Below are 20577 nucleotides of genomic sequence, written 5' to 3' on the forward strand. Positions count from 1 at the left end.
GGGACCAGATTGTATCAAAACCTTCTGGTGGAAGAAACTTTCTTCAACCCATCAGCATTTGGCCCGTATTTTCACCTCATATATGAAGTCGGAAGAGCCGATACCAGAGTGGTTGGTGGAAGGGCGCACAATACTCCTGCCGAAAATAGGCAGCTTAGCTGACCCAAAGAAGGACAGGCCAATAACTTGTCTACATATATATATATATATATATAGTTCGGTTCGGTTTTGATTCCTCTAGAATCAAACCGAAGCGCTTATGACAAAGCCACCGAACGCTTCCTCGGGTTGCGGATAGAGGTTCCCTGTACCAAGGGTTTCTGCTGAATATGGTTACAAAAATAAATAGGCAGTCGCGGACAATTGTCCAGGGGTGGTCCCGAAGGAATTAACCCCCAAGCGGAGGTGTGAAAACCGTGCCGAAAGCTTAATGGCACCTGGGTGAGGTGTCTAGAACGGTGACTCTGGGATACCAGGTGACCTCTCAGAGTAAGTAGCCTTATTCTTGCATGCGGGGCCCTACAAGGATGGACGAACCCTTTCCCTAGCTTCTCGTGGGAACAACAATGGCAACACCAAACATAGTTGTAGTAAGTGCGGTTCAAAACAACAGAACGCGCAGGGCTCCCGACAATGGGTCGGCCAACAATGCCGACCAATCTAGAGCTAACTAACTAACCTTCGAACGAACATGTGTACCTGGTCTGCGTGTCATTTCGCTTCACGCTTAAAATCCGGTTATGAAAATATGACTCGTACAAGCGAGGTTGAGTGATATAAGGAGTTTCAAGAACGCTGAACCTTAATTGATGACAATGTGCTACCCAGACGACTTTCAACGTTCAGTAGTAAACATTTTGTTCTTAGAATTTATTTTTACAGGGCAAATAGTTAATTAGGCATTCTTTTCTGTCATACTACACAAGAAATAGAAACCCGGCATTTGAACTTTGCACAACTACAACGCATTCGCACTTACAGCTCATTCTGAGGAGGTGTTTTTAGAAAAACACAAGATTCTTGTTGTGAAGCACGCAGCCTACTTACCTGATGTGGCTCCTGTTATCTTTTGTCTATTGCCCTATATTAAAATTAAGCTAAAAATAAATATATTTCATGATACAAATGCCATAGGATGAAGTACGCTTAGTCGTCGGAACATCATCCCAAAAACTTTATTAAAAAAAATGTTTTCAATAATGGCAAAATCACTGGCATTGATGTATATGTAAAAAAAATAACTTCGAAGAAGATTAAAAGTATGTACCATGAAATAATAACGATTTTTTTTACCCAAATAGTTACTTCTTGTTTGAAAAAAAATTAAACTTTTTAAAAATTTACCTCCAGCCCTCTTCAAATTTCAGGGTTCTATAATTCTTTGTACGGTAGTGACCTTTGTTTGAAGCAGACGGTATTTCTGCGCTCCCTCGGAATTATGTTGAGTTTTAAAGCGCAACAACTTGTGAACGTGAAATTCCTTATGAAACTTGGAAAAATTGCCACATAAACTTAACATTTTTTAAGGATTCTTTGTGGTAATAATTCTTTATCTCGTACGCAACTAATCGATTGATTAAAAAAATTAAGCGATGGATGAGAAGTGATTGAAGATGATCCCCGTCCTAGTCGTCCTCGCATGTCGATAGTAGACGGTGTTTACATTTTATCTTGCTTTTTATCGTAATTAAATTGATTTATAGACCTACTTCAATGTATTTTCTGTCTGCTATAAGGTGTCCTTTTTTCTTCGAAGGAACGATGCAAAGGGTTACGCTTACGTTTAAGACCTACATTCGTTTCCCTTTTCAACATCCAGCAAAAATAAGCCATCATGACCTCGTCCCATCTACCCTGATATCGTTGTTCCATAACTTTTCTGTCTTGATGAAAACGTTCCCCTTGTTCTTGCCCACCATCACCACGTGGAGGTGCCCTGGTTACAGACACAGGCGAATAATGCTAGCAACAAGCGGTTACGAAACTCCAGACATTTACTGCTATTAATGTCAAAATATGAAAGGACGCAAGAACAGGGTTGCCAGCGTAATCGGTTAGGTTAGGTCAGGTCAGGTTTTGTTAAGTTAGGATAAGTTAAACCTCTATGTAGGTTAAGCCGAAGCTGAATGTAACGGTACCGCAAACACAACGGGACAACACAATCAGTTTAATTGTGTTTCGTGAGGTTAGGTTAGGCTAGGTTAGATTTATTTCTAGGTTAGGCTCGAATTGAACCATTCGATGTGGCACACATTTATTACTGGGAAAATATGCTTCCAGAGCTTTACGTGTAGTTCAATATATTTCTGTTAATTCAGGTTAGGTGAGGTCAGGTGCTGTTGGGTAAAGTTATGTTAAATAAGTTGATATCAGGCAAGGGTTGATCCTTTACAGTTTTCGACATGTTTTTGAAGTGAAAATTTGCATCACTGGCATTATTTTGAAATCTATTTGCCTCAGTGCATGATTTTTCGTCATTTGTTGAGGTTATGGCTCAACCATGACGTGATAGGTGATTTCTGATACCGAATTTGAATTCAGCGCCCCAAAATCCATAGGAATACGTGTGTTTTGTTACCAGATCTGCATACTTGTTTTTTTTTTCGTGTGGCTGTGTAATCAGTGCTGAACAAAAGGACGATCCGGAATTATTAATAATGGATTTTCGTTATGCAGCGAATCGAACCAAGAATTAAGATTTGTATACTGTTCTCAACAAGGTTTCAGAAAACTTAGAGCAATCGAGAAAAGTGAAAAAATTATTGGGGGCACCGAAAATTCCGATAAAAAAAAGACTGCTGAAGAAGCTCCAACTTTCCTCCTGGATAATTCCTTAACAAATATACGGTTAGAAAGCAAAAACTGTAGTGCTGATATTTGGCTATCGTACAATTGTTTCAGAGAAGTTAAGTCTCAATATAGACCACCCATAAAATACATTTCGATCTCAGAGAAAAAAGCGGAGGTAACCCTACAGGCCTTGTTGAATTACACATCCACTAGAATTGTGGAATCGCAAAGGGAAATCATAATCCAGCATATGCAGAATTGGGGCACTACGCAAGTGGAAGTTTTGTTGATGTGTTCATGGGATATGGATGTTAGTATTGGTCATTCACCTTACACGCAATCTTTTGAATCAGTGGATGATAATGAGAGTCTCAGTGATGAAAGCTTGTTTGTAGCTTCTCTCATATCGTTACGATTGTCAACTGCAGACAATGTTATTTTGTGGAATAACAGAGCGTCTTAATCGTCAATATCTTGTCGCTCTATTCAGATACTGCAAACTAAAGAAACTGAGACCGTTATTTTGAATCAAAAAAAGAACATTGAGGATCAAATTGACAAGCTAGTAGACCGGGAGCTAATGACATATTTCGTGGTCGTATTAGCTAGTGGTTGCCGTTTTCACCATCACGTTCTGTGTGCAAAACAAGTACAATAAACCTATTTTCCAAGGGCCACGCGTGATACTACCTGCCATTTTGAAAGTTCAAAATGTTAACATTTTTGAGAAATGAGAAAAATTAACTAGTGTATGCCGTGTACTTTAAAGCATTCTTCGTGTACGACTTTTATATCAAGAATAACATGGCATCCAAATCCAAGTGATAGTAAGGGTTAATATGCAAGGGTTAAAAGTTAATAAAAATGTGGGGAAAAACAATTAACTAGTGTATGCCACAGAGAGTTATATTTTGTAGCCGTAGTAAATGTTAATAAAATTAGTTGCATACATTTTCCGGTGATACTACATTTGTTATTAATTCTTCAAATATGGCCGAAAAGTCATAATTTAGAACAATGAACTAGTGGATGCCATCACGTTTTTTGATAATTTTACAATAAAAAAATAGCTAAGAAATAAGTTGCATACATTTTCAGGTGATACTACCATTTGTTAATAATTTTCAAAATATGACCGAAAAGTCATATTTTAGAAAAATTAACTAGTGGATGCCATCACGTCTTTTGATGGTTGTACAATAAAAATGAATAATTTATAACAATTAACTAGTGGCTGCTAGGTACATGGAATAGAATATTATTTCATTTTTAGATATTACTGTGAATATTATAATCAATAAAAGTTCATATCTTTCGAACATGCAGACTGCAAAATGTATGCCACTTATTTCTTAACTATTTTTTAGTCGTAAAATTATCAAAAAAGTGATGCCATACACTAATTAATTGTTCTAAAATACTCCTAATTTTTAGCTGTTAACAATAGTGTATAACAGTGAGTAACATCAGAAATTGTATGCCGATCTTGCAATTAGCATTAAAATAGAAAGGTTTAATTATCGAAAAAGATTCAATCACTCGTTAATTGTTCTAAATTATGACTTTTCGAACATATTTCAAAAATTAATAACAAATGTAGTATCACCGGAAAATGTATGCCACTAATTTTTGTAACATTTACTGCGGCTACAAAATCTAAACTCTCTGTGGCATACGCTAGTTAATTATTTTTTTCCCACATTTTTATTAACTTTTAACCCTTGTATATTAACCCTTACTATCACTTGGATTTGGATGCCATGTTCTTTTTAATATAAAAGTCGTACACGAAGAATGCTTTAAAGTTCACGGCATACACTAGTTAATTGTTTTCATTTCTCAAAAATGTTAACATTTTGAACTTTCAGAATGGCGGGTAGTATCACGCGTGGCCCTTCGAAAATAGGCTTATTGTACTTGTGTTGCATATAGAACACGATGGTGAAAACGGCAGCCACTAGTTAATACGACCACCAAATATGTCATTAGCTCCCGGTCGATAAGAACTCATGAAGTTGCATTGGATGATAGTCGGAGTGTTCGAATCCATTTTTTCTTTCTATTTAACATTGATAGACGGCAAGGTACTGAACAAAATAACAGTTACAAAATCTATGCAAACATGCCCTATCTGTCATTCGACTCGAAAGTTCTTTAATGACGTGTCTGATAAGCTGAAGGACTAATTTTTACCAGAGTTGGGATTGATAGTGGATAAACGAAAACCAGGAGGCTCTGGCACTAAAACGATGGAAATACAACTCAGCTCGAACAGCTTTTAAAAATACTCATTTATGGAACAGAAATCACAAGCGCAACTGTGTTACCGGCAGAAATGCTTGGCGAAGAAGCTTCTAAAGCTCGCAACATAGACTATAAGAATTATAGACAATTCCACAGGAGAAAACATGAATGCCAAGCTAATATGTATGATGTATTTCATAGAGTGATGGATTCCTGCGATCCACTCATATCTGCAATCAGTTTTCATTCGCGACTTCTGAGAAAGACATTTTTGCCCATTTCCGAAGATGTCAGAGTTTTACACGCTGTGCCTCAAGTAAATGTGATTCAAGAATACCCAACATGCAGTTCCAACATAGAAGATCGAGAAGATGAAGAGGCCGGTCTTCCATAAACTGCAATGCTTCTAGACGAAACTGGAATGCCCGAAGAAGAGGAAGATGAATCTCAAGATAATTTTAAAGTGAAAAGCATTCGAAAATGTTAGAGGCGGAAACATTCTAGCACGTCAACGTCGTTTTCTCTGGGTCATGCTGAGAGTAAAATATCTTATATAATTTCATTGATTTCGTAAATATCGAATACGTTCCTTGGAATTGGGGGCACATATTCAATCTGCTGAATTTAATTTTAAATTTATAAAACAAATTTGGCATCCGTCACGTAGAAAATCCATCTACAATTAATTTCAAGGGAATCGAATCATTTCAAAAATATTTTGGTTGCTACATTGGGCCCGCTATTTTGAATTTCCAAATCTTGATATTAAATTCGAAGCCAGCAATCCTAAAAACCCACTAGTACCGAAATTCACGCGAGTATATAATAATTCCGTAATGTTGGCCGCAATATTGGATCCGCCATTTTTAATTTTGGGTTTAAGACATCAAATTTGAAGTCAGTGACCTCGAAAATTTTCATATATCAATTTTCATAAGAATCAGACGAAATCTTGACTTTTGGCCACTGAATCGTGTCTGCTGGCCCACAGTGCATATTAATAGACAGATCACGTTTTAATTTAAAAAATAATTTTATTCCAATTTATTTCTTCGCAAATGAAATGCTTTAAATGTATCTGGTTGTTAAAAAAGCCATTAAAAAACTAGAATCCGAAGAGGCAAGTAAAGGATTTTTTAATTTCTTGTGACAAATGGATACGATATATATCGTATTCGGAGCCAAAGACGAGTCAAAAAAAAAAACCGATCACAGGTATGGACAACATGCTATCGGCCCGAGAAAAAACCGACACGATCCCGATTCGATCACGAGAAAGTATTCGTAAGGAACGGCGTCACTAATGGCGTAAGCAGTTTTAAGAAGAAATGAACGCTGCCCATGTTATATTGTTTTAAATCTGACTGAAAATACCATTCAATATATTTTGTATCCCAAATATTTATTTGTTACAGAAAAAAGATTGGTTCATTAACTATTAACCCGAATTCATCCACAGTACCATATATAATACGCTTCACGCGTAAAACGAATATCGCGTTTGCTGCCGTTCTTTGAGCTTAAAAGACACGCTCCACTGCTTTATATTATCGAGGTAACATGCCACAGTGACCCTCATGTCTCGGCTGAGTTGATTTGGCAACTTTAGAAATCAGGTAACAACCCCTTAACGTTTCACAATGATATCTACATAAAAAAATTGGACAAATTCGAGTCCATTAATTAATCATAGTTTAAGCATTGAGAGGCAAAAGCATGTCATGTTTTAAAACACATATTCACAAGAATATACATTATATTATTATATTTTAATGTCTCCTTATGGAGACTGTAAAATGAAATTATATATGTATATAAATATATGCCTTTTAACATGTCATGCTTTCTTCTATTTTACACACAATAGAATCAATATTATTAATTAAGAAATTATAATACTATTAATTAATATTTCATGAATTATATTACTACTAATTAATCATTATAATACTAAACAATTCTTTTATTAAGAGGTGATATTAAAATATAATATTATGATGTATATTTTTATAAATATGTTTTACATTTTGTTATGTTTTTCTCTGTTAATGCTTTAAGTGTGATTAATTGCTTAATAATTAATAAATAAATATTTTTTCTGTAACAAATAAGAAGTTTACATATCATTTTGGGTTAAAAATGTAGATCGAATTCTGTTTCATCGTGAGGTTCATAAGTAGGTTTACTAACAATGAAATAATTTCTAAACTCAGTTACCCAGAAAGGGCCCTGGTAGTAAGAATCACTGGGTAAGTATCCCCACTCTGTGACACGGAAGTGACCACCTTCCCGAACTTTAAAGCTGGGTAGAGATTCATGTTGGCGGTGGAAACGAGAAATTCCGAAATTTCCCCTCTCAGAAGAGACCTGCAATAGACGAACAATAAACGAATATTGTATTCATATACACGAACAATAGAGGTCAGACGTTCGGTCGCTCGGCACACGGCGTCACGTCCTACATTCTCAATTATCTCGAAAACTGAGAGAATCCCATTTTTATATTTAGAGGAGTTTTATATGGCATCGTAAGCTATTTATAGAAATTCAAATTGTTTTGCGTGTGATGCCGGGCCACCATGTGGAACATACATTTTGCGGTGAGCCCTCTGAATACCGATACTCTGCGCCTCCTGGTACCTTATGAAGTATGTGGCTCTCTCACATCAAGTACCTACCTACGAGTAGGAGTGGACGGCTGCTAGTGGGGAGGTCCAATCCAATTTCTCAAATCCGTGCTCGCTTGCTCGTTTTTCTTCCTCAAGCTATAAGTTCACGTAGTCTCTGTTTGCCACACGAATTCTCTTACTTCGAAGTCCACGACTAGACCCTTCTATTTCAGAAGATTGCAACAATATAAACATGCGTGGAAAGAGAGAAAAATACCCTGATTAATATGCTGGATAGTACCCGGATAAAAATTGTTCTAATCCGGTCTGACCCGGGATCTATTCCGTATCCAATTTCATATCCGGACCTATCGGGGACCTCCACGGGGAGTTTCGAAATCTTGTCTGAGTATTATGCAGTCCTACCCGGGTTTTTTCGGTATACAATTTTGTATCCCGGGCCTATCCGGGACCACTACGGGACGCTTAGAAATTCTATCCGGGTCTTATCCGCTCCTAGTTTGGATCTATTCCGCATACCATTTCGCATTCGGGTCTATCCGGGATGCATACGAGGTGCTTGAAAATTCCTATTTGGGTATTATCCGGTTCTATTCAGTATATTTTTGATATATTTTTGGTATACAATTCCATATCCGGGCCTATCCAGTAGTACCTACACGGAATTCTGGGAAATTCTATCCGAGACTTTTCGGTCTTAGAAAGATGTATCTAGGGCCTATCCGGTCCTAGCAGGGTTCTATTCGGTACGGCAGCTCGAGACAGATGCTGTAATATATTTATAAATTCGCAAAAAAATATTTCGAGTATTATCCCTGCACTTAATTTATTTTCGAAATTATACAATTAGAACCCTGTCTAAACTACCTAAACCTGAGTCTAAACCTAAATACTTACCGCACGCCCTAACCTGTTGAGCCATCGAATCGCTTGCATTTGGTAGAACAAATCTTAGCCAATCAGTTCCGCTAAAAACCCAGAACTGACTGAGAAATATATTTTGTTTTGTTTTACACATTAAATAAATGGGTGGATTTAAAAAGGCTCAATTTAAATATTTAAATTCTGAAGAAAGCAGCTACTATAAACAATTTATTTGAAAATCCAAGTTAAAAAATACTTCCAGATGAAAAATGCTTGAACCTGAAATATTCTATCTTTAAAGTTGAATGTGAACATTATGGGGGTCCAAAAATTCACTGCAACATTTTTTTCACTCTAATGGGCAAGACACTCCCCACCCCCCAAAAAATTTACAGTTCTAGAGAAAGAAAATCCGATTTTTTTCTTTGGAATTCCAACATTAGCACGTGTCAGCAGGCACTTGAAAATTCTATACATTTAACATGGGAAAAGGTTGGATTTTTCAAAAATTGGACAAGCAATTTTCTGCCTTATTTTGTAATAAAAATAACGACTAATGAACAATTTGAATATTCCCTATGACACAAAATATTCGATTTTTTTCAATAAAATTTAATAGTTGGTCATTCTTTGGAGGAGTAGTTTTTTTATAAACATCAGGTGATTAATTAAACAATTTTTTTTTCAATTTCTCAAATTCGAGGAATCAATGTCTACTTTTTTTCAAGTTGGTATCCTATGATATTTATTGCTAAATACTTATATAACTGTCATATTTTTGTTCCAATGTTTAATAAATTTCTATTATAGTATATAGAAAGAAAATCATCAAATATTATTTATGATTGAGAAAATAAGATTTAAAAAATATTTTTGGGAAAAATAATTTTTTAAACTAAATTAATTGAATATTTATTGGTGTGCTTTTAGTCCGTAAATACTTCTCTTCAATCCCTGAAAAATTTGGCAACTTTCAATTAAACGCTGAAGTATCAATAAAATTGTTCGAAAATCCAATTCAATCAATCCAATTTTAATCATGAAATTTCAAAAAATAAAAAATTCCGGATTTTCTTTCTCTGAAAGTGGAAGCTTGGGAGGGTTGTCTCTTGTCTTCTAGCTCAAAAAAAGAAACATTTTTTGGGCTATTTTAGTGAAGATTCTACCGATACTCTTGGATCCAAAAGAACTTGTATGTCCATTCTAAGCCCTGATGAAAACTCGATTGATTCTAGTGGAGAATATTCTCCTGATAATAAGAAATTAATAGATATAGTAGCGTAATTACACCTACATGAAAAGCGTAGTTATCAATCAATGTATAAATGTGAATACGATTAGCAAATAGTTATACATTCATACGAATGTTGTATAAAGAGAAAAAGCTCGAGCTTTTTGAGATTACAGCTGAAATTTCTTGTTCAACGTCCCGTATAGGTGTCCGATAGGCCCAACAAAATATAATACTTTCTAGAACCTGGTCTCTTTATTGATGTAAATAATCCCAGATTAGACCCCGACAGGCGCTCTTTTTTCTTTCACAGAAAATCAATCTCTGGTTCCATGTCCCGGATACGTCCTAAATAGACCTGGTTAAGCTAACGCTGCGGGGCTTGGTTTTTTATCGATGCAAATTCTCCCAGGTTTTTATCAGAACCGTATCCACGTTCTATTAGATATTATCCGGAACCTTAAACAGAGGTAAGAAATCAATTTTTGTTTTCGTGCCCAGAATAGGTCCCGGACAGACTCGGATAAACATACACTATAAGACTGGGTTCTTATTTTTTGAACGGTAAACTCCCAGATTGTTTGTAGATAGACCCAGATAGACGCTTTTTTTGAACTTAAAGGAAATGAATATATGTTTCTGTGTTTTAAATAGGCCCCGGATAGACTCGGATAAACATATGCGGTAGGACTTGTTTCTTTTTTCAAGTACAAACCCCATATAGATTCCAGAAAGACCCGTATACACGCTTCTTTTAAATGTAGAGGAAACCAATTTTTGTTGTCGTGTCCTGAATAGGTCTCGGATTGGCCGGGATAAACGTACGCTGTAGAACTTTTTTCTTTCCAACGGTAAACTCCTAGATAGATCCCGGATAGATCCGTGTAGACGCTTTTTTTTAATTTAGAGGAAAACAATTTTTTTTCCTGTCCCGAGTAGGTTTCGAATTGGTTTCAGATAGACCCAGATAAGCATTCACTTTAAAACTTGTTTTTTTTTCAAAGGTAAATTCCCAGATAGGTTCCGGATAGAATTTGATAGAATAAATTACTTTTTTTGTCTTGTCCCAAAGAGGTCCTGCAGAGATCCGGTTAGAATGTCGGTTTGACTTAGACAAAATTAATTTCTTATTCTCTGTCGCGGATATATTACGGAAGATCAAATTAGATTGTCACTGGTCTTTACTAAAATATAGGACTGGTCAGGTCTGTCTGATAGAACCCAGATAGATGTGTAAAATTTCCGGATTGGAAATAATTTCATACATAGAGCCCGGGTAGCCCCTATACAAGACTTATTCGATTTCTATCAGGGTCGTGTCCGGTTTCCGTAGAATTTAATACGGCATTTTAAACAGAGGTGAGAGAAAGGGGAACAGTACGAAATAAATTCTAGAGAAGGGTGCAAACTAATGCAAAGATTAAAACTGAAAGATTGGATAAATAAGAAATCGATATAAATGATATAAAGACTAAGACAATTCTTTTGTTCGCTTCTGTCAGTTACGTCCTCTTAATGGTAATTGAGTAAGAAAAAGTAATTTTTGATAAGAATATCTACTGTGTTAATTGCAAGTATAGACACTGGATCGGCGGGCAGCTTCATATCCAAAGAACTCACCGTAAAAATGACTTAGCAATTCAAGGACTGAAATTAGAAAGAAGTGGAATCGCTTTTGGTATGAATAAAAAACCACTTATATTTGCTCAAGTTTCATTTATAGTAGCTGTTGCTAATAAAACGTATCGTTCAGATTTATTGTTCTACCAGGATGGGTACCGATGGTCATACTCGGGACCAATTTCTGGACCAGAAGACGTTAAATTGGTCGAAAGGTACATTACAATATATCCCTTTTTCTGGTTAGTTTCATTCTCTTCAATATAAATATATCTACCTTATAAAAATTGATAAGTAATTTCCAATACTGAAATTTGTTGTACATTATTATAAACAAATTAGGGAACACAAGTATCTTTTAAGGGAGCGTTCACCCCTCGCCCCTTCATAATGTTTTTTTGTTGAGGTTTTGCTGTGTATTTTCATCATTACCGTCACATAAAACAGCCTTGTGAAAGGCCTAAATCAATTAGTAATAGTTTAAACTATTCATATAAACAAATTATACAGTAGTCGTCCTTTCTTTCGATGGATTCAACTTGGTCTCGTGCATAGCCGAAAAACAAAATACATCCACGTAAATAGGTTTTCATTTGTTTCTAATATTGTGCCAAGAAACAAAAGGAAATCACATAGACTGTCATTTGTTTCTTGGCCTGAAGCAAAACATTGCACTGCGTTATTCTACTCTGATTTAAGGGTGTAGTCTAGTTGGTCACTCTCGAGAAAAAATTGTTTTTTAACTTTTTTCGAATTTGTATGTATCTAAGAATATCGTATTAAATTTTTATAAAGATCTGTGCAGTATAAACTACCCGTCAAAAGTTTGGGTTCAACTCTCTTCCGATGATTGATTAAATTTTCTTTATTTTAATTATGTCAGAGCTGAAAAAAAAATTTCTCTTGAAATAAGTCAATTCTCTCAAAATTTCTTATAAAATGAGCCCAAGATGAAGCCAAATCGTTTATGTTTTAAGTAGATATTGCAAGAATAGTGTATATTTCAATATTTTCTTACATTTTCAATAACTTCCGTAATAAACAATATTTTTTAATGTTCTTGGCCTCATTTTAAAGCCATTTTTCCATAGTATCGCAAAAGTGTATGAGTGCAAACCTTCAAACAATTTCTATCAGAGTGTGAGAACTTAAGCATTCTTTCAACAGTATCACAAGAGCGTTATGAACATAAATATAGAAAAAAATCCTATCATAGTGCAAGAACTTAAAGTTGTTCTATGCTGATAAAGTTTTGCCATACTGTGAAAAAATAGCTTTGAAATGTGTCCAGGAACATTAAAAAATATTCATCGTTACTAAAGTAATGGAAAATTGAAGAAAACATTGAAATTTGCACAATTTTTGCAATGTCTACTTGAAAAATAAACAAATAGACTTCAACCTGGGCTCATTTTATACCGAATTTTAAATGAATTTAATCCTTTAAAGAGAAATTTTTTTTAGCTCTGACATAGTTAAAATTAAAAGCACTTAATCAATCACCAAAAGAATTGAACCCTAACTTTTGACCAGTAGTGTAAGTGTACTATCTGACTGTGCGTACCTGAGCGCCCAACGCACTCGCCCGATGCACTCGCACACTTCAAACGTGTTATTCTCAAAACAACGTTTTGAGAAACTGACCATAAAATTGCTCTGGAACCCGTGGGCCGACCCTTCTGAAATTTTCACCACACATTTTACACATAAGTACTCACAAAGTGACCTATTATTATGTCAACATTTTTTTGATTTTTACAATTTTTTTTTACAAAAAAAAGCAAAAACAATTTTTTTTCGATTATTTTGGGTTTTATTGAAGAAAATGAACAAAATTGGTTCAAAATTAATATCCATAAGTCATTTTGTAGCCAATTTCATACCAAATCTAAAGCACTTTGATTTTTGTGTTCTTGATACACCGTTGCCGAAATATCATGTGGTCACCGACCTGGCTCCAACTTATGGCGTTCCGTTCAAATACGGATTTGGTATACAAAACTTGGAAAAGATCATTAAAAAAAATTGTTTTATATTTGAAAATATTATTCATCATAACTATTAATTTTTATATCCATATATTCCATAGCATGCGCACAAAAAATCGCAAAAATCGCCTATTTTTTAGCCTACTAACTAGAGTACACCCTTCAGTCTCCTGGAAGGTAAAAGCAGCCAACATGTAGTGTTTAGAATTTTTCTGTATGTGTTTTCTGTGATTTCTTGTGTTTCGTTTTTGTTTCTTATTTGTATAATAATAATCAAGCAACTATATTTACAGTAGTTATTTATTACAAAGATGGAAACGCCCTGAACCATTTTAGCATGGCATTCATCTCAGATTGTTTAAGTTATGATACTGTAGCTGTTTCCAATTTTCAAAAGCTCATCAACGAGTACCTTAAGAAGAAATTCAGCGTTGTTAACAAAATTTATTATGTGACAGATGGAGCTGCGCAACATTTTGAAAATAAATATGCCTTCATAAATCTTTTAAATCCCAAAAAAGATTTTGGAATTTCTGAAGAAACACATTTCCCGGCAACTGCCCATGGAAAAGGTTCAGGTGACGGGATTGGTGGAAATTTGAAAAGACTTGCGGCAAAAGCTAGCTTGCAGCACTCAGCACAGAATCCAACCCTAAACTGCGATAAAGTTATTCGAATGGGCTCAGAATCATTTAAAGGAGCAGTCATTCTTTTCAGTTCAAAAGAAGATCACATAGAGATGACCAAAAAACTAGAAACTAGATTCACTGAAGCAATTACAATTCCCGGCACTCTAAAATACCACGCATTTATTCCAAATAAGAACGGACACTTGTAATTGAAAAAAAAACTTCATTCGCAACAGAACATGATCTATTTCCGAAGACAGTCAAAAAGCCTCAAGTTCAGAGAAGCAAACAGCGCACGAAAAAAGCGAACTAAATAAATTATAATTCACTGAATGAAAGAGTATGAAAAACCCTTCAGGAATCACTCATAGAAAATTCAATTCTCATTTGTAGGAAGGAAGTTATGATCATTTGAAAATACCCGCCTTGTCCGGGTGATGCAATTTTCACCCCCTGTAGTTCGAGGAGGGATGTTAGTAAAATTCTATAAATTGGTGGGTATGCTACTATCATATAGACAAACAAACTCTGAATATTTGAAGGCAATCGGAAGATATGACTTTCAAAGTTTGGGGCAGTTCTGGAATAAGGCCCCATATAACAACTATGCATTTGTCAAAATTTTAAAATTAGAAAATCGTAATATTCATTATCATATTCAATTTTGAAACAAATTATTGGTGAACATAAAAAAGAAAACTATACATTCTGGTATAGAAAACAACTAGTAAAAAATTTAATTCTATTCTTCGTAAATGTAATTTTCATCAGAAACAAAAAGATCATTGCCCAGTTGGGTCATGGAGGTGCAGTGATGAGTCATATATCAATTGATAGTCGGACGCTTACTGTGTACAAAAATGCATGTTTCAATTCACTCGTGGAAGTCCCGTAGAAGTGGGGACTCTAAAACTCATCCGGCTCTCGTTCCTCATCGAAGCTCTCTATGACCATAAAAATGCCCGTGGTTGCCCAGGATTGCATACGGGTTTCATTTTTAAGGTGTTGAGCCTGTGCTATATGTACTAAACAATAGTGATTATATGCGCTTAATACCCTATGGTTCGACAGTCATTCTTGCAAGGACAATATTACTCCTTATTGACATCTGATTCCTCTCTGTTGCGCTGGGCTATAACGTACACATAAAACTGCTTTCGATTTACGTGATTAGATTGTATTTGAGCTTTAAGAAGCATAGGGTCGCTCATGACTATGCCATACTTGCCAGGATTTGTACCCCAGTATCACGACTTACTTGCATATATTAGCAATCGTTTCTGGCCACATGCTCCTCATAGTACGAATGAGCTTGCCTGATTTGGTACGAACCCAAAATAATCTGGTAGAGGTCCTCCTTTGTCAGCACAGTCGTGGAAACCCCGCTAATTCATTGGCATCCAAAGATATTGCTCGTTGTCAGATATTATTTCTAATAAAACACGTTATGAATGGTAACAGTGTTTTTAAAATTTGTCATCAGGTGGGGAGTTGACTGAATGCACCACAAATAGTCAAATTGTCGTAAACATGCATTAAGGTGTGCATTGATAAATTCGACTACAAACCTAACCTTAGCAACCAATCGTGAACGGTAAGCTTACAGATCACTTTGCTAGTTTTTACCTACTGGAATCATTTCTGTCATTTTGACAGTGAATCCCCTATGTTCTATATACGGTGTAGTATTGCCAAAGCCCCTACCTATCAAGTGCGAACATATCTGCGCGCGTTCTGAAACTTGTAGTAGACTTAAGGCATCCGTTTGATTATTTTTTGCATAATGCATAATTTTAGGTAGCTTCAAATGGACCTATGATGTCGATGGCATATTCATTGGGAGCCGCAAAAACCATAGGCTTACAACTGGATATTGCTTATGCATGCTGTAGGAGACTCTTTGAAATGTATTACTCGAGCTTTTATGAACATAGATGTCAGTACCATCCCAGATTGTTACCAACGATTCTGTGCCCTCGACAAAGAGACAAACAGTACTTTAGAGGACATACCTGTACGTTTGTCAAGCAACTTCTCGCGAGCTGAGTGTGCAAACCTTATATAACAGAGTTTGAAGTCTGTCACAACAGCACTTCGCGCGTTTTTTATTAGGCGTTCAGCATTACTACGCTTGCCATGCTTGAGCATGTCAGCTGGCTCTTGGTCCTTAAGACCCGGCTTCAGCTTTGTCAGTTAAATAGAAAGGGCACACTCGGGATGGCGCTGTTCAGCCTTTTAAATGACGGCAGGTCATTCAGTAGGTGAAAAAAGATTTCTTTCTGTAAGCCAGTCCAATGATACACATCACTATCATCTACATCTTCACAGTAATCGAAGTTTACTGCTGGCTGATGTGGTTTGTGTAGTTTGGTTTCGTAACAAGTCTATAATCTCTTTCACCTGTCGCACTATAAAGGTATTAGTTGTTGCCCTAGTGCTAACAGATGTACAATTCCACCTTGTGGCATTACCAAAAACACACTTGGTTTGACTGCAAGTTGCCCTACCAATATTAAACTCGATCTAACCAAAAAGTTGTGATTCAGGTTCTGCAGCGTGATGATTCGTCACTACAGATCGCCTTCTTTCATTACGGCGAAAACATACGTAACAGACATACTCAAATGTATTGACTGGATTTAATCTAGACGAACGTAATTCACTCTAAACAAACTCTAACATCTCCCCAACCAAAAATTGTCACGCAATCTTTTTAAGTATTACCGCATGATGCACAATGATCTTTATCACGGCCAGTAGCTTCTTTTTTGGAAATACCCCATCTCAGTGACTGTCTACCGCAACTGATACATTCGCCGCTCTTTACCCCTCCCCTCTCCCTCCGGGCGAAATCTAGAGGCATCACTGTCATGGTAGCCAAATCCCAGGTTCTCTGACATGTAGACCTAAAACGCTTTCACAAACTTAGCATAAACGTATTGATACTGTATATTTAGGTCCGAATCGTTTTATTGGTTCAAAAATTTTACTCCTAAGATGCGATTAATACTACTGAAGATATAGAAACATCTCTACTTTCACTAGGCATTACAAATAGTACTAAAAACTAAATAAGAGATAAATTGACTTGAAATATATGTAGTTATATGAAAAAAGACACTCATCGATTGATGATAAGATATGTTTCTGTTTGTTTGAATAACACAGATTATGTTTAAAAAAATTGGAGAAATTGTATTGGATTATAATATTGATAAAAGATTAAATACAAATCCTCTCAAAAAATTACAAGAGAACATTTTAAAATATTGAAAGATTTAAATGATAATGACTTCTTATTCTTACAATATAAATATCATAATTTCTTCAATTAACAGTCCAACTAATTTTTTAGCGAAAGTTATATGTAAGGAACTGATAAATGTTATTAAACTTTTAAATAACATATTCATAATGATCTCTATTTTAAAGAAAACATATAGTAATTGACAATGATTATATCCTCATGTCCTTAAACCAACAAATATATGGAACTTCGATGGGTTGATCCATCTCAGCCTTATTTTCAGATATTGTCAGGCATGAAACTACTGAAAGAAAAACATGGTTTAATGCTTCACTTTTGTTATCAATATGTGGATAATAACATTTTGTGTGTTAAAAAATATGATATAAATGTAATTCTGGACAAATTCAGTTCTCATAATAACTATCTTCAGTTTACTTTTCAGTTTGAAGAAAACAATAAAATTATTTTTTTAGATTTACCTTTTATAAAATAAAATAATAATGTTATTACCAATTAGTTTCTAAAAAAAAAAAAATTTGTCAGGCAGAACAGTTACTTACTTCTCAGGTCATCCAACGTAGGTTAAAAGAAATATTTTTTTCAAGCTTGTTGACGGAGCAATAATGTCATCTCGCAGCAAATTTCTTACCATAAATTGGGAAATTGTTACTGACTGATGATTCAACGATCATTAACCGATAAATGTTATCAAACAACAAATCAAGATCCGGAAACTAAAAATAAAATATCTACCCCATCAAAACAACTCTGCGTGAAAACAATTATTGGCCTGTCAACCAAAAGTCTATTTACCTTTCGTAAAAAAGTTTTTTCACAAAACTTCCGGCATGTTTAAAAACCTCAAGATATCCTTAAAACCTTCGACAAACCCTGATGTGTCATATATTTTCAAGCTGAGTAAAGATGTGTCAAAAAATGAGATCATATTAATGTTATTTACAAAATTTGTTTGAAAAATTGTTTTGTCTCTTATGCAGGCATACTAAAAGTATGTTAGATATACGTATAAAAGAGCATACAAATAAGAAAAAAGTTATTTGTTATAAATGTACATTTTATCTCTTATAATCATAAATTTAATTAGAAAATAGTAAAATTTTTATATTTCGTCACTAACTATTGAAAACGTTTCATTTCTAAAGTAATGCATATTAAAATTAATAAAGATAGTATAAAGAAAATCACAAGTAATAATCACAGGTACAACCCAGTGATACACAATTTAAATACGCAATGTTCATATGGACGAGAAAAAGATCTTGATAAGATGTCAGGTCGGACTAACAAGGAAAGTAATTCAGGTGTCCCTCGCCGATTTGATTCTCCCTGGTATATGTTGTACTCGAAAAACGAAGCGATGCTTAGTTTTTATCTACTTCTGGTCTTTGTAATTTTTCATATCTTAGTGCTTTTAATTAAAATTTTAGCCTGAAGAGGTCAACCAGCCCCCTGCCACGACTGAAAGTTAGCGTTAGTTCATAAGTACAACCAAGTGAAGTGTGCGGCGCAGACAGCGCTGGGAGTCTTTACAGCCTGCTTTTAAATGGCAGGAATAGGGATATATAAAGTAGTTTTGAACAAAATTAGTTTGAAAAAACATAGTGAAACAAACAATACATTTTTTAATACATATAATTATTACAAAAAAATACTGCAAAACTGATTGCATATTTTTTAACAATAATATTATGATATGATATTTCATAAACGAAATTACTGTTATTATATATAGAATTTAATTAGAAATTTAAATAAAATAACAAACATTCTAATTTTATACTGGGGTGAAGAATTAATTTAATATGATAGGCAATTAAAATAAGAACAATGACAGATTTTGGTATAAATTAGTAATTTATTAACAACAGTAACTCTGATACAATAACAAATGATTTTTTGGAATAAGCGAATTAATCAATTAATTTAAGGATTCATTAACTTAAAAAAGTTAGATTTAAATAATAAAAATAAGAAGGTATAGTTTTTATTTATTTTTTATCTTCTAAAGAAAGAATTAAAACAATAAATATATCGTTTTAGTTCAAGATAATATGATTTATATTTTTTATAGAGATACAGAGTTTTTATTCAATTTTGTATAAGTACACGAAAGAATTTTTTTTAATAAAGGCATATTTTCAATTTAATATAAAATTTTCGATACGGAAGAATTTGATAGAATATTGATATATCGTTTAATTGCAAGACAAAATTTTCTATATTTTGTATTCATATACGTAGCGAATATCTTACTGTTTTAACATTTTCAATTCTAACATAATTATATACAGTAAGGTCGATTGGCAATCACAATCAGTCGCTACTGCGAATTTGAGAGCCATTTAAAAATATTATATCAGTACGAGGTGTGAACAAGAAGTAACTGTTTGTGTAAAAATCGCAATTCTTTTTGGTACGAACTCTTGAACTTCTGCAAAATGATTTTCTTGGGAACATATATATCAATGCCAACGATTTTGCCAGATCAGTCGATTAGGGCGGTTGTTTAATAACAAGCATATTGTGTTGTGCCTTGTGAGACAACTATATTATCTCCAAATCGATTAAAAACTGTAATATAGAATCCCTGAATAACTATTTAGCCTGTAAAACAAATTGTATAAAAAAAATTTTCACAACCGACCGTTGATGATCATCTTCACAGCAAATTGTCATCAGTTGAGGTTTGACGTTATTTAAACTTCTTATATCATCCAAATATACTTGTACGAGCCATATTTTCATATTTGAACGCAAGAAATAACATTTCATGGTTTTCTGTAGCAGATTTTTCAAGTTTGAAACAAAATCTGAATAAAATGAGCGGCACCCTCTATTCCGACATTTTCAGCGCGGTGCGAAATGCGACGCAGAACAGATACACATGTTCGTTTGAGGGTTGGTCGAAAGGTACTCAATAATAGTTCGGTGTCAGCGTTTGTGATATAAAGGGCAGAAATTGTACGTAACATTTACCCAAGATACTAATCCTTGTAACCGAAATGATATAATTGAGTAATAGAACCAGCCTGGATGCTTTTTCAATATTATATATATATATATATATATATATATATTCGGTTTTGATTCCTATAGAATCAAACCGAAGGGCCTATGACAAAGCCACTGAACGGGTGGTCCCGAAGGAAATAACCCCTAAGCGGAGGTGCGAAAACCTTACCTAAAGCTGAATGGCACCTGGGTGAGGTATCTAGAACGGTAGCTCTGGGATACCGGTCGACCTCTCAGAGTACGCAGCCTTATCCTTGCATGCGGGGCTCTACAAGGATATATATATATATATATATAT

General features: G+C 34.7%; 1 protein-coding gene across 12 annotated transcripts in view; it reads left to right on the forward strand.

Moving 5' to 3' along the window:
* The window catches only part of LOC117174282 (WW domain-binding protein 2), a 315912-nt gene that overhangs the window by 151592 nt on the left and 143743 nt on the right, over positions 1–20577 (forward strand). Inside the window, exon 5 of one of the 12 annotated variants that reach the window (XM_033363233.1) lies at positions 6450–6484. The exons of the other annotated variants lie outside the window; for them this stretch is intronic. Within the exon in view, the coding sequence (XP_033219124.1) occupies positions 6450–6469 (20 nt within the window). The 3' untranslated portion in view covers positions 6470–6484. Of the gene's footprint in view, positions 1–6449; positions 6485–20577 lie in introns of those variants that run through there. 12 annotated transcript variants of the gene reach the window in all.

Source organism: Belonocnema kinseyi, chromosome 6, assembly GCF_010883055.1.
Source record: "Belonocnema kinseyi isolate 2016_QV_RU_SX_M_011 chromosome 6, B_treatae_v1, whole genome shotgun sequence".
Classification (NCBI taxonomy): domain Eukaryota; kingdom Metazoa; phylum Arthropoda; class Insecta; order Hymenoptera; family Cynipidae; genus Belonocnema; species Belonocnema kinseyi.